Source organism: Balaenoptera ricei, chromosome 11, assembly GCF_028023285.1.
Source record: "Balaenoptera ricei isolate mBalRic1 chromosome 11, mBalRic1.hap2, whole genome shotgun sequence".
In the NCBI taxonomy this organism is placed as follows: domain Eukaryota; kingdom Metazoa; phylum Chordata; class Mammalia; order Artiodactyla; family Balaenopteridae; genus Balaenoptera; species Balaenoptera ricei.
Window position 1 is genome coordinate 67,919,750 of NC_082649.1, and position 14,919 is coordinate 67,934,668.

General features: G+C 47.6%; 2 protein-coding genes and 1 pseudogene across 4 annotated transcripts in view; 2 read left to right on the plus strand and 1 right to left on the minus strand.

Annotated features, from left to right (window-relative positions):
• The window catches only part of IHO1 (interactor of HORMAD1 1), a 25,397-nt gene extending 19,824 nt beyond the window's left edge, over positions 1-5,573 (plus strand). The window contains exons 6-7 of the mRNA XM_059939624.1: positions 3,980-4,083; positions 4,428-5,573. Of these exons, the coding sequence (XP_059795607.1) occupies positions 3,980-4,083; positions 4,428-5,573 (1,250 nt within the window). The remainder of the gene's footprint in view (positions 1-3,979; positions 4,084-4,427) is intronic.
• The window catches only part of C11H3orf62 (chromosome 11 C3orf62 homolog), a 49,030-nt gene that overhangs the window by 32,188 nt on the left and 1,923 nt on the right, over positions 1-14,919 (minus strand). The window contains exons 2-4 of one of the 3 annotated variants that reach the window (XR_009505861.1): positions 14,527-14,618; positions 13,273-13,534; positions 9,551-9,847 (exon numbers count right to left, since the gene is read on the minus strand). Coding sequence is in view for 2 of the 3 variants with exons in the window: in XM_059939625.1 (XP_059795608.1) it covers positions 9,766-9,847; positions 13,273-13,534; positions 14,527-14,618 (436 nt within the window). In the remaining variant the exon portion in view is untranslated. Of the gene's footprint in view, positions 1-2,808; positions 9,848-10,443; positions 13,535-14,526; positions 14,619-14,919 lie in introns of those variants that run through there. The other 2 variants (XM_059939625.1, XM_059939626.1) reach the window with 2 other exon arrangements.
• On the plus strand, positions 1,234-1,725 carry LOC132374130 (ferritin light chain-like; annotated as a pseudogene).

Sequence of the window (14,919 nt, forward strand, 5' to 3'; positions counted from 1 at the left end):
CATCAGTGGAAAAGCATCAGAATATGACCTCATCTCAATGGAGCCCTTGTCAAATCACTAAAATAGAAATAGACAAAATCATCTTCAAGGACAGAGACAAGGTGGCGGCGAGTAGGAGGACCTTGAGCTCACCTCCTCTCACGAGCACACCAGAATCACAACTAACTGCTGAACAACCATCGATAAAAAAAGACTGGAATCTACCAAAAAAAGATATTCTACATCCAAAGACATAAAGAAGAAACCACGAGACGGTAGGAGTGGCGCACTCACAATATAATCAAATCCCATAACCACCCGGGTGGGCGACCCACAAACTGGAGAGTAATTATATCACAGAAGTTCTCTCACAGGAGTGAGAGCTCCGAGCCCCGCGCCAGGCTCCCCAGCCTAGGGATCTGGCATCGGGAGGAAGAGCCCCCAGAGCATTTGGCTTTGAAGGGCAGCAGGGCTTGATTGCAGGAGCGCCACACGACTGGGGAAAACAGAGACTCCACGCTTGGAGGGTGTGCACAAGGTCCTGCACGCACCGGGTCCCCGGGCAAAAGCAGTGACTCCACAGAAGTCGGGGCCAGACCTACCTGCTGGTCTTGTAGGGTCTCCTGGGGAGGCGGGGGGCGGGGGTGGCTATGGCTTTCTCTGGGGTCATAAAAGCTGGTGGTGGACATAGCAGGGACGTGAACTCTGTCTGGAGGCAGACATTTTGCGGCCATGGCACCGAGACCTGGCCCCACCCAACAGCCTGTAAGCTCCAGTGCTGGGACGCCTCAGGCCAAACAAAATCATCTTTTTTCTAAAAAATATTAATTAATTAATTTATTTCGGCTGCACCAGGTCTTAGCTGTGGCAGGCCGCATCTTTAGTTGTGGCACGCAGGCTCTTAGTTGTGGCATGCATGCGGGAACTAGTTCCCTGACCAGGGATCGAAACTGGGCCCCCTGCATTGGGAGTGCAGAGTCCTACCCACTGGACCGCCAGGGAAGTCCCTAAACAAAATCATCTTCACAAGAAAATAAGAGATATTGGCAGTGCGCTCGGCGGTCCCTCAGATCTGTCTCTTACTTCAACAGTGTTCGGATGGAACAGATGCAGGGATGCCCCTTGCTCCAAACTCTGACCACCCCCCATCCTTTTTTCCAGTCACAACCTTCACAATCAGCCACTCAGCTATCCTCGGCCACCGGGACCAGCCAACACCATTTTTTGAGCTTAACTCCTTATTACCGATCAATCATGAGCTCCCGGATTCGTCAGAATTATTCCACCAAGGTGGAGGCTACCGTCAACTGCCTGGTCAACATGCATCTGCAGGCCTCTTACACCTACCTCTCTCTGGTAGTGATGATGTGGCTCTGGAGGGCATGGGTCACTTTTTCTGTGAATTGGCTGAGGAGAATCGTGAGGGCGCCGAGTGTCTCTTGAAAATGCAAAACCAGCACAGCGGCCGAAGCTATCTCAAGATGAGTGGGGTAAAACCCAGGACGCTATGGAAGCCGCCGTGCTCAGGGAGAAGAACCTGAACCAGGTCCTTGTGGACCTGCACGCCCTGGGTTCTGCCCGCACAGACCCCCACCTCTGTGACTTCCGGGAGAGCTGCTTCCTGGAGGAGCAGGTGAAGCTCATCAAGAAGATGGCGACCACCTGACTAATCTCCCCAGGCTGGCTGGTCCCCAGGCTGGGCTGGGCCAATATCTCTTCAAAAGGCTTACCCTCAAGCACGACTAGGAGCCTCTGAAGCCCAGTGGCCTTTGAGGAGCCCTTCTGGTGTCAGAGCTTCTGCCTGAAGCCCCTCTCTGCAGCCACTAGGCAGCTTTTTAACCACCCTGGACCCCTCCCAAGCCTTGGACCAAATGGAAACAATAAAGCTTTTTGCAGAAAAAAAAAAAAAAGAAAGGAAGGGAGGGAAGGAGAAAAAACTAGAGATATTGTCCAGAATATGGAAGTGGATTTTAAAAGGCATTTTTACTAAAAAGCTAAAAATCTGTTTATAGACAAACCAGAAATGAAATAAGTCTCCTTCTAGAGAAGACACACACACACACACACACACACACACGCACACACACGCGCACACACACACACAGGATCTATAACCTAAACGTGGATATGCACATGTATTGATACAAAATTCCAGAAACTGCTCATAACGTTAAATCCAGGAAGCGGGACCAATGTCTGCATGGGAGAGATTCGATCATTTTTCATTGTATGCCTGTTTATACTGTTATAGTTTTGTTTTGTTTTTGGCTGCGCCATGCAGCATGCAGGATCTTAGATCCCCCACCAGGAATCAGATCTGTGCCCCCTGCATTGAGAGCGCAGAGTCTTAACCACTGGACTGCCAGGGAAGTCCCTATACTGTTATAGTTTTTAAAAGAAAAAAATTCAATAGACTTTGGAAGTAATAGCTCAATACAAAAGCTCTTTAAAGGAGAAGACCCTGAACATATGTTTCCCAAGGACAAAGAAAGAATATGTGGGACCACAGACTGATGCTTACTGAGTACTGAATCTAGAATTGAAAACTTTGCTTGCCTTCCTCATTTTCTGTTCCTAAGAAACATTGATATTTAGGAACTCAACTAGGGTAGGATAATTACATTTGCTTTCTACTACAAATATCAACATGGATGTCTGGAAAAATATTTCACTAATTGAGTTTAGGGGCAGAAATCCAGTATTTGAAATATAAGTAAACAGCCTTTTTCTAATTGGTTGACACATGGAATTTAACTTGTGTTGAGTAATAGAAAATTCGCTTTCTAAAAAAATTCTTACATTTTTTATTGTGGTAAAATACACATAACATAAAATTTACCAGTTTTTACTATTTTTCCCCCAAGACCACACTGGCCTGTCTATTCCTAGTCATCACAGGCTCTTTCTTGCCTCAGAAATTTTGCACTTGCTGTTTCCTCTAGCTGAATAACCTTTCCCTAATCTTTGCAGGGCTAGCTGCTCCTTATCTTTCTGGTTTCACCTTACATGACTCTATCTCTGATGACCTTATCTAAAGTAGGTGCCCCCACCCTCTTATTTTTATTATATTTCCTATCAGAGCACTTATCACCATTTTCATTTATTAATGTGCATGTTTGTTTACTTGTTATTTTTTTCTTCTTCAAGACTGCAAAGTTCATGTAAGTAGTTTTGTTCAAGATTGTTTCCATACACCTAGCACAGTGTCTGATAATAAACTTTCAGATAAAACTGTAAATCTCCAATTAATATGTTCAAACACATTGGGGAGTCTTTCTGTTTCACTTTTTCATTAGAGATGTCCTGCCTGGAGCTCAGCCTCCAGCTCCAGATTGGGCAGGCTATGCTTTATGTCCTCTTCTTAGGACTTCACCATCATTCTGAGGATCCTTTTTTTTTTTTTTTTCTCCCATTCCTGAGGGATGGAAGCAGGAGTACTGTGAACCAAGGGAACAGCATGTACAAAAGCCAATGGTGGAAGAGAGATTGCTTAGGCAGAGCTCAGAGATGCAGAGGATAGTAAGTTAAAGGGAAGTGAGCCTGGGTCTTGTTAGCCAATTTATTGAAAGATTTGGACTTCATCCAGTGGCCTGTGGGGTACCATTGAAAGTTCCAGTGACCGTTTCAGAGGAGGCATGATCATATCTACATTCTAGAAAGATCACTCTGATGACAGGGCCAAGAAGGCTGGCCAAAGTGGACGTTGGTGCCATGATCTGGGCAGCAGGTTTCAGAGTCCCCAGTAGGTGCTAAGGTTGAGTCTGCTTTGGCCAGGATGTTCTCAGGGAGGGAGGGAAGAAGAGACAGTGGAGGAACCACCCTGTTCTTGCTTTCTCTCCTCACCAGGGCTGATCTGGATGGTTAGAGTTCTGGGTGTTGGCAGAGCAGGCTCTGGTAGCCCGTGCCGGGTTCCAGATTCTCCCTCTCCACGACTGTGGCCTGGGCAGGGTGGGGCATACCATAGTCTTCATGTGGTAAATTGTCATTGTTTTGTATTTAGTGCAAGAGACCACGAAGGCCCAGAGTGATCTGGTGTTGGAAACAGTGCGGGACAAATGCAACATGGAACAGGCCATCCTTGAGTTGCAAAAGAGATTTGAAGGTGTAAGTGTAGACCCTGACCCCTTTCCTCAAGTGTGTTTCTGGCTTTGTTACTAAGACCTAGAGAGACACCTTTAAAATTGCAAATTTCAGCCAAGAACAGAGGCCACCACAGGCCCCTTGGTAACAGGCCAGGGTAGAGGCCAGCTTCCTTTCCCAAGGTTCTCTGGCATGATGTGGACCCTAGGGACCCTGCTCCAGAGCGTAGCCATGTATCCCCTGTATAGTACCCAGCAAGGGACAAGGTTTTGATCTGCTGGCCCATCCTTTGTTTTGTTCACACGTTATATTGTGCATTCTGAGTTGCACTGTCCGTAACTCCCTTCTTTCTCACTGCCTTTCTTTAGAGACAAGCAGAGTTTATAGAAATGAAGTCCAACCTGAAGCACCTTGAAGTTTTAGTTGCTCAGCAGAGTAAGGACTTGCAGCAGCTGTGTGAGCAGCTAGGCCAGCTGAATATGCCCAGTGTCCTAGCAGAGCTAAATCAATTGATCTCTGTCCCTCGGATACCCAGACATGTGAAGGACAGTGCTTCTCAGACTTCACCACCTCTGGCCCAGAGCCTCAGTTTCACCATGCAGGAGAAATATGCCTCTGAGGAGCCAGTTATGTGGCAGGCCCAGGCCCTCCCTACTGCATGCAATCTTAGTGTGGGCTCCTTGAGGCCTGGGGAGTCTGGCGTCTGGGGTGAGGGAGCAAAGAGTAGTGCTCTCCAAGAAGAGGCTGTGCCGCTGGCAGTTGGAACTGGCAAAAGAAACAGGCAAATCAAGGACAAGGCAGTGCAGACTAACTGCCAGAATTGTGCTATTAATAAAACAGGCTCTGAGAACCATGGCTCTGGCGTCCTGGGCCACAAGATTCCTGAAGACAGGGACCTGGTTTCCCAAGGAGCTTCGCGGCTTATATCCCTGGATTTAAACAACTTTGCAACCAGCATTAAGAACAACTGCCAAAAATGTCAAGCCAAAGGCATGTTTTCGTGTAACCCTTGTGAACAAAGGTTGGTGACTAAACAGAAAGGCAGAACTGTAGAAAGAGGGGGGAAAGACAAGAAGCAGCATCCCAGGAAAGCCCCCAGAAGGAGGCTTCTAGCCAGGAAGCAAGAACAAACGCCAAGCAAAACCTGTGCTTCCAATTCTAAATATCCTCACCCTCCAGTTTCCATCCCACAAAGGCCCCCGCTGGGGCGGCAGGAACCCCTTGCTCAGCCCCTGCATCTTCAGGGTCCCAGGAGCCCCACAAAACCAGTCTGCTCTGCTCTGAGAGGAACAGTCATGCCTAGTAAGACAGCAAGGGCAGTGCAAGGGAATCTCTTGCAGTACAGTGGGCATGCTTCCCAAGACAACAGCCTGCTTTCTCACAGTTCCCAGGGGGACCAACAGATGAGCTGGTTCAGTGACCTCAACGTCGGAAAAGAGCCCCCTCAGTGCAAGGAGCCAGGGAAGAATATGCTCTATGACCTGGGTTTTGATAGCAGTGATGATGGCTTCTGACCAGCCCATAGTGACTTCAGCTGATGGCTTATTGGTCTCAGCTGGAAAGACAACTCACAGAACACTTTGGGCTGGCTAACAGCAGAAAGTTCCCAAAGGCCTGCCTGGAACCCTCAGGGTCAGAGGCTATGCTTTGGAGTGGGTGGTGGTCAGTGCAGGGCTGGGGAGCAGATCCAGCATTCTGGGTACCAGGTGCTGCCCATGACAGAGCACAGGGATAAATACACCCTTATTTATGGGAATGAAATGTGTGCAGAGGTGGTGATGAGAGCTGGGGCAGCAGCCTGGGTGTGGGGCATAAAGAGGAGGGTGTTGTGTTTGGTAGAAGGAGGGCTGCCTTCCATATGGAATATCCAGTAGCAGAAGGGCTCTCACAAAACTGCTGGTGTGGCAGCATGTCTCCCAAACACAACATTTTTGGTCTTCAAACATTTCCTTCACATGACCAATATCTTTCTGGGCCTCAGGATTTTTGTTTAAAAATTATTTGTATCCAGTTCTGCTGCAAGAGCATCTGCATTTTTTGGTCAGTGGACGTATTATAGGGCACACACTAAGTCAGACTTCCTGTGAACAGAGAAATATAAAGCCACCAAGGAAAGAGAGGTGACATGCGCCAAACAAATGCTGGGAACCACACTCTTCACAGGCACACAGTTCCATTTTTCTTTCTAGCTGTTTTCCCCTGTCCTGTTTTCAACCACTCTTTTAAAGCTAATGAGAGCGGCTGTGGGCCCTGTATCATTTCTGGAGAGCAGTGCGCTTATATGAGACTTTGGCTTTCCAATTATATCTTGTTGAAGTTTTTGAATTTTTGCAATATATATGTATTTCTTTTGTAATACAAAAAAATCAAAAAATAAAGATAAAACTTTTAAGGTGCGTACCATCTTTTTATTCCTTACGCTTCTCATAAGATGATTTTGAATAAACCACACCCTACTCAAACTGATTTTTTTTTTATGAAAGTAAAAATCCTCATGGATGGACAGCTTCCAGAATTTGCCTATTATCAAGCCAGTACAGGGTTGAAAATGGGGCTTTTTTTTTTTTGGCCATGCCACGCAGCTTGCAGGGGATCTTAGTTCCCTGGCCAGGGATTGAAACTGGGCCACGGCAGTGAAAGTGCTGAGTCCTACCCACTGGACCGCCAGGGAATTCCTGAAAATGGGGCTTCTGAGTGGGCCGTTATAGAAAGTAATGGTTCCTGATGTCTCATTTTTATATTCTTTATTTTCAGGGTTATGTATCTCACAAAAATCTGGAAGAGCTTAATTTGCCTGTGACACCTTCGGCAGGGCTACCAGGAACCAGCCTAAGGTGCTTTCACTCTCATTTCCAGACCAAGGGCGTCCTGCAGTCTACAGCCACAGGCAATGGCAGCAGCCCTCTCTCTTCAAGGCCTAGGAAGTATAGACTTGGGCTCTGCCTTAGGGTGCCCTGGCCTCTACTCTCCCTGTGGGTCTCACTGGATATCTGTTCACCCTGCCCTCTGCCAGCCTCCACTGCCTTCCCTGCTGGTTTTCTCCGCCTGTGCAAGGACAGCACGGGAGGAAGCAGCCCAGCCCTTCCCAAACTGACTACAGGTGGCTGTGGAGCAGTTAGCATGAGGCTTGTAGATCAGAGGGGTCTGTATTTGGAAATGTTTTATTACTCTAAGTTGAAAGGTTTAGTCATTTTACTTCACAGTTGAGACCCTGTTGAGAGAACTCCACCAGTATTTATGACTGTGGCCTTCTCATTGAAGGGTCTTGTCCAACTTTGAAATGCCAAAGCAGGACCCTCTGTTCTTTGATTCTGCTCTGAGTTATGAAATCCTGTATTTCTTCAAAAGTATTTCATTTTGTTTAAAGTCAAAGATCAGAGTGACTCAGTGTTACATGAGCTGGGTGTTTTTGTAGAATGAGCAGTAAATTTATCACCTAACAAGGCTGGGTTAATTAAAATTATGCTGCCTGTCTCTGGCAATCATTGGAAAGGATATTCTGTTTCTTATTTTATTCCTAAGGCTTTTTTTTTTTTTTTTTTTTAACTATTGTGTTCCTGCCAAATTTGGTGAGCACAACACAGCCCAGGCACGTCCCTGGAGCATGCAACATTTTTGGCTCTTTGGATGCTGATAGAGATGTATGTAGCCACACAGGGGTGGATGTGGTGGGAAGTCTACCGGCCTAGGGCCCACCTAGGGGCTCCTCCCTCTATACAACTCCAGCTACAGTCTGAGGATGGAAGTGAAGCCACTTGCAGCACCTAACTGTCTTGACATTTAAGTATCAATTTAAATGTCACCTACAGAGAAGCCTTTTCCTGACCTCTCCTCTTCTGAAGGGGCTCACCCTACTCACTGCCCATTCCCTTACCCTGTTTTAATTTCTCTCATACAGTTCCATCTGAAATGATATATTAAATCAGTATTTTTGTGTTTTGCCCACCTTGAACAGTAGAATATAAACTCCAGAAGCAAGAGCATCTGCCTCGTCCCTACTGTATACTCAGCATCCAGGAGAGTGTCTGGCACTAGTAGACACTTGATAAATACTTACTGAGAACAGGGGTTTCTTACTTATCTTTCAAACAGCTCCTGGCAGCCTGTCCTGAAAGTTGGGTCTCTCTGGTATCCCTTTGCAACTTCCCTTCTTTGTCTCAGACGTTTCAAAGGGGTCCTGATGATGGATCTCCTATAAGATGCCCATTCCTGTCTCCCAGGCCAGCTCCCACCCAAAGTGCCCAGAAAACAACAGACTTTTTGCCCTCAAAAAAGACAGTGGCTTCCTACAAGAGCTGAACGTAGTTCTGAAATTGTTTTCCATGCCAGGCCTTAGGCCAAAACTCTTCATCAAATCAGGCATTTTCCAGCTGGCCTAGCACGGAAAGTCTTCCCCACTAGGGCTGGAATCCACTGTCAAGCAGATTTCCTGAGTAAAACTTTGTTCCCTCTATAAATATTTAGCTGGAACCTAAAATATTAATGTTCTCCCACATACTCCAGGGAGAAAGCAAATTACCAGAGCCTCAGATTGTCTCTAGATGACAGCCTTTCCAATAACTACCCATAATCAGGTGCAGTGGCCTCCCTGGTTTGCTTGCCTAGTTCTCTGGCCTTCACTGCCATGTTAAACGTCTTGTGCCTCAGTTAGAGGGAGGAGGGAGATTGGCCTCTTTTGCAAATCCTTTTCATCAATTTCTTTGATCATTAATAGCTCACAACTCCTCCAGTGGCAGGATGGTGTTGCTGCCCTATCAGCACATTCCTGGGTGCAAAGGTGAGAGGCAAATGTCCCCCAGGTTATCTGTCTCCCTCCTCCTTGTCTCCTGACCCCCTTGGAGTCTTCCCTGGGATTGGAAGTGCAGGGTCCAGGGGAATGCCAAGGAGCCAGGGCAGGTGGGCCAGGAGGTGGCTCCCCTATTCCCCTGGTGAGGGGAGCAGGAGGGAGGGGGAGGGAACCCTGAGACTCAGAGATGAGAAGGTAGGCTTGAGTGCCTGATTGTGCTGGCTGGAGCTACACAGAGGCAGGCGCTTACTGACCACAAGTGCCCCCAGAGCTTACCTGGCAAGAATTCAGACTCCATTCTAGACCTGTGTTGCTAGACAGCCATGCCCAGGAATGTGGGGAACATTGCAATCCAGATGGGGCTGAGGATAGGGTCACTGTTTCCAGCCCTTGGCCACCCTTGAACTATCTTTTTTTTTTTTGCCACACTGCGTGGCATGTGGGATCTTAGTTCCCTGACCAGGGATCAAACCCGCGCCCCCTGCAGTAGAAGCTCGGAGTCCCAACCACCGGACCACTGGGGAAGTCCCTTGAATTGTCCTCTTGAAAGAACTGTTGCTGTACTCTCAGGCCTCAGCTGTGGCCTCTGCTCCTTGCTGGAACTTCACTCGGCATTCACTCATCTCTCCTTTTTCCTGTCCCTTCTTCCCCGCCCTTTCCCTCCAGACCCCCAGCCTCTCCTAGCTTCTACAGACCAGCTCCTACCTTAAGTATTGTTACAAGTCTACCAGTATGCAGACAGAGCTGGTTTCTAGTGACGTTGGCATTGACTCGGCAGCATGTAGTCAGGGGACCTGGAAACCCCTCCTTATAGAACTGGATGGGCCCAGCTTCTCACATGCCTTGTGCTGTAGCTTGAACTTGCAGTTGGTGACTAGCAGGTTCCAAAGCTCCTATTTATTCTTGAAGCTGCCTTGTTTCTATTTTGATTCTGCTAATCCAAATTGCAGTTTGGTGTTTCCACGGAAACAATTCAGGTATTGTTTGGCTTTCCAAGATGAACTGTGGGGGAGAGAACCGAATGACGTAAAACATTTTTAGTTTCTCAAATATCAATGTCTCCCCAGTAAATCTTTGGTCCCAAGTTTATTAAAATAAATGTTCTAGGCAAAAAATGTCCTAGGCTCCTTTTATTCCTCCAGCTAAACCCCTAGAGACTAACTCCCCAAACCCTTGCTCCGTGCAGAGGAGCACACATCAGCCCGCCACCCTGAAGCAGATGACAAAGGCAGGAAAGTGTCCTTTGGGCACCTTGGGGAGCCAGGGATGCAGAGACAAGAGTAGGTGTCACCAGGGAAATGACCACATGGCCACCCCAGCTACTCTGGGACTGGCATGCCAGAGGCTCAGGGCTCACCTGCTTTACTAAATAGCTGTGTTTCTACAGTGAGGGAAAGCTCCTCATTTAAGGATTCCGGGATGAATTAGCCCTTTTGGTAAATCTGAATTTTCACATAAAGGCTTTGCTAAAACAGAGGTATATTTGTCTATCCAGCCAGGGAAAACCTGACCCCTCCCTCCTACCCCACCCCTACCCCAGGCTCCGCCCTCATTCCCAACAGCCACAGTCTCTGCTGCAGGCAGAAAAAAAATCCTCTCATTTCAGTCTTGCAGGGTTAGGGCTAGATCCCCATTCCCAGCACTGAGTGCTGAGAAACAGCTCTGTGAGACCCAGAGCTTCTGGCCCTGAGGGTCCAGCACCCGCAGGGAAGGGTGAGCCCCTTGTCAGGGTCCTGCTGAGCACCCCCTTGCAGGCCCTGGACCTGCCCCAGTTCCTGGAAACTGTGAAGGTCACCTCTGGGCAGGTTTCTGGTGAGGGATGCCCATGGCTGGTTGGTGAAGATGAGGGTTTTAAAGAACAACTCTAATTTCTTTTTTCTACAGAAGTGATACATGTCCACCGCAGATAAACTTAAAAATACAGACAAGAGGACTTCCCTGGTGGTGCAGTGGTTGAGAATCTGCCTGCCAATGCAGGGGACACGGGTTCGAGCCCTGGTCTGGGAAGATCCCACATGCCGCGGAGCAACTAGGCCTGTGAGCCACAATTACTGAGCCTGCGCATCTAGAGCCTGTGCTCCGCGACAAGAGAGGCTGCGATAATGAGAGGCCCGCGCACCGTGATGAAGAGTGGCCCCCACTTGCCGCAACTAGAGAAAGCCCTCGCACAGAAACAAAGACCCAACACAGCCATAAATAAATAAATAAATAAATAACAAAAGTGATTGTTTTAAAAAAAAAAAATACAGATAAGAAAAAGACCTAAAACCTCCTTGTTCCTCCGTAACAGTTTTCTGCATGTGTGCTCATACACACATTTCACAAACTTGGGATCAACTGCATTTTTAAAAAAATAAATACATCTTAAATTTTGCAATAAATTCAGATTTACAGGAAAGTTGCAAAGACAATAAGTTCAAATATATCCTTCACCCAGCTTCTCTTAATGTAACATCTTGCATAACTGTGGCATACTTGTCAAAACTAAGAAACTAACATAAACATATTAATAACTAAACTTGAGCCTGTATTTAGATTTGATCCGTTTTTCCATTAACGTCCTCTCTCTGTTCCAGGACACAATCCAGGACACCGCACTGCATTTAGTCATTGTGTCTCCTCAGTGTCCGCTGCTCTGTGACAGATTTTGAGTCTTTCCTTGTTTTTCATGACCTTGACAGTCTTGAGTACTGGCCAGGTATCCTGTAGAATATCCCCCAATCTGGGTTCATCTGATGTTTGTCTCACGATTAGACTGGGGCTGGGAGGTTTTGGTAGGAATACCATGGAAATTAAGCACCCTTCTCATCGTATCCTATCAGGGGTGGGTGACGTGCACAAGACAGCACGGGTGGTGCTCACCTCCATCACTTGGTTAAGTGGTGTCTGCCAGGCTTCTCCATGTAATCTACTATCTTTCCCTTTCCCAGCTCTATTCCTTGGAAGCGAGTCACTAAGTTCAGCTCACCCTCAAGGGGTGGTGACAGGCAGGGGTTGGGGGAGATGAGGATTAAGCCCCACATCCTCTGTAGGAGAGTATCCACATCAAGGCATATTATTTGGAACTCACTGTTGGGAGAGCTGGTTTTTTGAATATCAAGTAGCCTGACAACTCTCCCTCCAGATGGCCCCATTCCCCCTGGAGTGGGGCAGGCAAGAAGCTGTGAGCATTTCTTCTTATTTGCTCCTGTCTCTCCTATTCAGGGAATAGAAAGTGAACCCCCATTCCATAATCTGTGATGTTTATTATCTGCAGGGAGTGAGTGTGCGGTGGCTTGGAAGGAGCCTCTGGTTAGCCCGTCCTGCCCTCTACCCCCCAGCGGAGGCCTGTCCCATGAAGGGGCCGGAGGCTAGTTCTCAGGGTCAGGCAAGTGCCCAGTCTCACACAGCTACGGAGTAGATGCAAGGTCTCTACCTGGGGGCCCAGAGGAATCTCCAGACCTGTAGTAAAGGGGTGTTGCCAGCTCTGCAGCCTGCCCTATGCTGGGTCACTAGCCTAAAATATGGACTGGTTGGGGGGGGGTCCTCGGCCCCTTGGACTTCCTCCCAGCTCCTTGGTTTGAGTTTTGGGTCTTACAACAGCTTTGCACCAGACTCCTTACCCCCATACTCCCCTATGCCTAGGAGGCGGGCACTTCCCTGAGACTTAGCTTCTGGGAGGCATGATACCTTGCCCAACAGCTTATTAGGTTTCCTGAAAGAACATCATGGTTTTGAGAGATCTGTCCAAATAATTTCTGATGATGTCCTTTCTCTCAAGCCGTGGTGGAGGGTTGGCTCCAGCCCAGGAAACCTAATAAGGGATGCTACCAGCCCCTCTGACACAAGTAGGAGGCCTTTGCAGAGGACTTTGAGCTGGGCAGGGGCAAGGATGGAGGGATTGAGGGTCTGGACATGAAGAGGGCATGAGGCCCGTGCAGGGGACAGGCAGCCTTGTGTGCAAAGTGCGCAAATGTGGCAGAGGGCCTGGGGCCAAGGTCCATCTTGATGCCAGTTCCTCCATACAGGCTGAGCTGGCCTGGGATGGGCTGGTCCCAGGGGTACAGAAAGCCCATGCTGGTTGTGGCCCCCGTACTTTTTCAGGGGTCCATGGAAAAGAACATGAAGACACACAGCAGAGGCCCAAGACCTGCACCTGCCTTGGGTACTGGGTATATTGAACATCAATCAAAAAAACAGTCAAGATGTTAAAAAAAAAAGGTGAAAAAAAAAGAAAAACTTCAAAGCAACAGAATTAAAAAAACAAACAAACTAGGCTCTCAGCTCAAAAAGGGACACAACTGGAAGTTAAAAAGGTTGGGGTAATTCAGATTCTGCCAAGCCTCTGAAGAATGTGGCCCCTGATGGTAACTGTGACTGCCCTGCACAGACGCCCTAACATCAGACTCCTGCTGTAAAGAATCAAAGCTGAAGTCAACTGTCCTTACTCAATTCGGTATTTAAAAGAGGTCATCAAATTGTAGTCCTCTTCCAAGTCCAGAACAGTCTCCACGATATTGTGATCATAGAAAGCCTGCTTGAGGCCGCCAGCGTCTGCATTCGAGGCCTCCTGAGGGCTCTCATCCACCAGCAGGGCCCAGGCTTCCTCCTTGAAGGGCCAATCTTCACAGCAACCACACACACGGTTCAACTCGTTTTCAAATTCTAGTTTTCCAGCCAATTCTTCAATAGTTCGGATGCCTGTATGGTCTTAAAAATAAAAACATTCAGCATTACAATTCCAGTGAGAGATTTCTTAAGACATTTCAGGCACAAGTTAAAAACCACAAATGGGCGGCCATCTCCGGGGACTCTGCAAAGCTGGTGTTCCTGCCCCCGGGGCTGGCAGGCTGCCACATTCTAACATGGGTTTAGTGTCCCCCTTCCTATCTCAGGTATTTATTGAGCCCCAACCATCTCCTTGGTTTCCAAGGAGGGTTTAAGTGGGAGGATACAGAGATGCATGTGTTCATTCCGGCCCTCAAGAAACTACTCCCTGACCTGCGGGCACAAGACACAGTGAGAGAAAAATAGGATCTTTTGGGTAATCATAATCCTGCCTGCTGGGACTTCCCTGGCGGTCCAGTGGTTAAGACTCTGAGCTACCAGTGCAGGGGGCACGGGTTCGATCCCTGATCGCGGAACTAAGATCCCACATGCTGTGCGGCGTGGCCAAAAAATGAGAAAAAGCTAAAAATAAAACAGCTTTAAAAAAAAAATAGTCCACACACAGAATATACAGATGTGTGTGTAGAAAAAGTATCTATGACAGGATATACAGCACTGTGTTAACAGTGGCTGCCTTTGTGGTGGATGGTGGAATTATAGGGGAGTTTTTGGCTTCTAACTTTTCTTCTAATCTTGTATTAATGCCTCCCCAGCTGGACTACTCCCCTCTACCCCTACCCCCATCTCTGCCTACGTCCTGTTTCCTTCACATCTAAGCTCATCCACCAACAGGGGCTGCTGTCCCTGGCCTCCAAGTATTCACTCTAACTGTACATTTATGAAATGACTTGACTGATGTGTAACTCCCCCAGGTTATCAGCTCCATGAAGGCTCTCTGCTGTGAGCAAAACAAATCTACCAAGCCAGTGGAAGAGAAATAAGAATTTTTTTTTTATAAGACGCTTGCTGACTCAGGATCCTGTGTGAAGAACCTATCCTTCCAGGGAGAGGATGGACCAGCCCTCTGTACTCACCGATCATGTCAAGCAAATCCTTTGTGACCTCTTGGCTAGAACTGCTGAGTGGCATGTTTGACTCAACCTTCAAATCTTTCTCCATATCTTTCCTGCAGCCCCCAGGTGAAAAGAAAAAGGTGGGGGATTAGATCCTCTTTCAAGAAAATATTGGAGGGGAACTCAGTGTTAGATAATCTTAAAGACAAACACTGGTACTTTAAATTGTCATTTATGCTGTGATTAGAGGATGACTGGGAACCACTGAATCAGTGAAGTTGACTAAAAGCATCATAATGCCCATTAATGTTTGTGAATATGAGCACAAATATTTGTAGAACTGAAATGATTAAATGGCTTCTTCAGTCTCTGACTACAGAGCAACCAAGATGGCAGGACCTTGAAGTTTCAGCC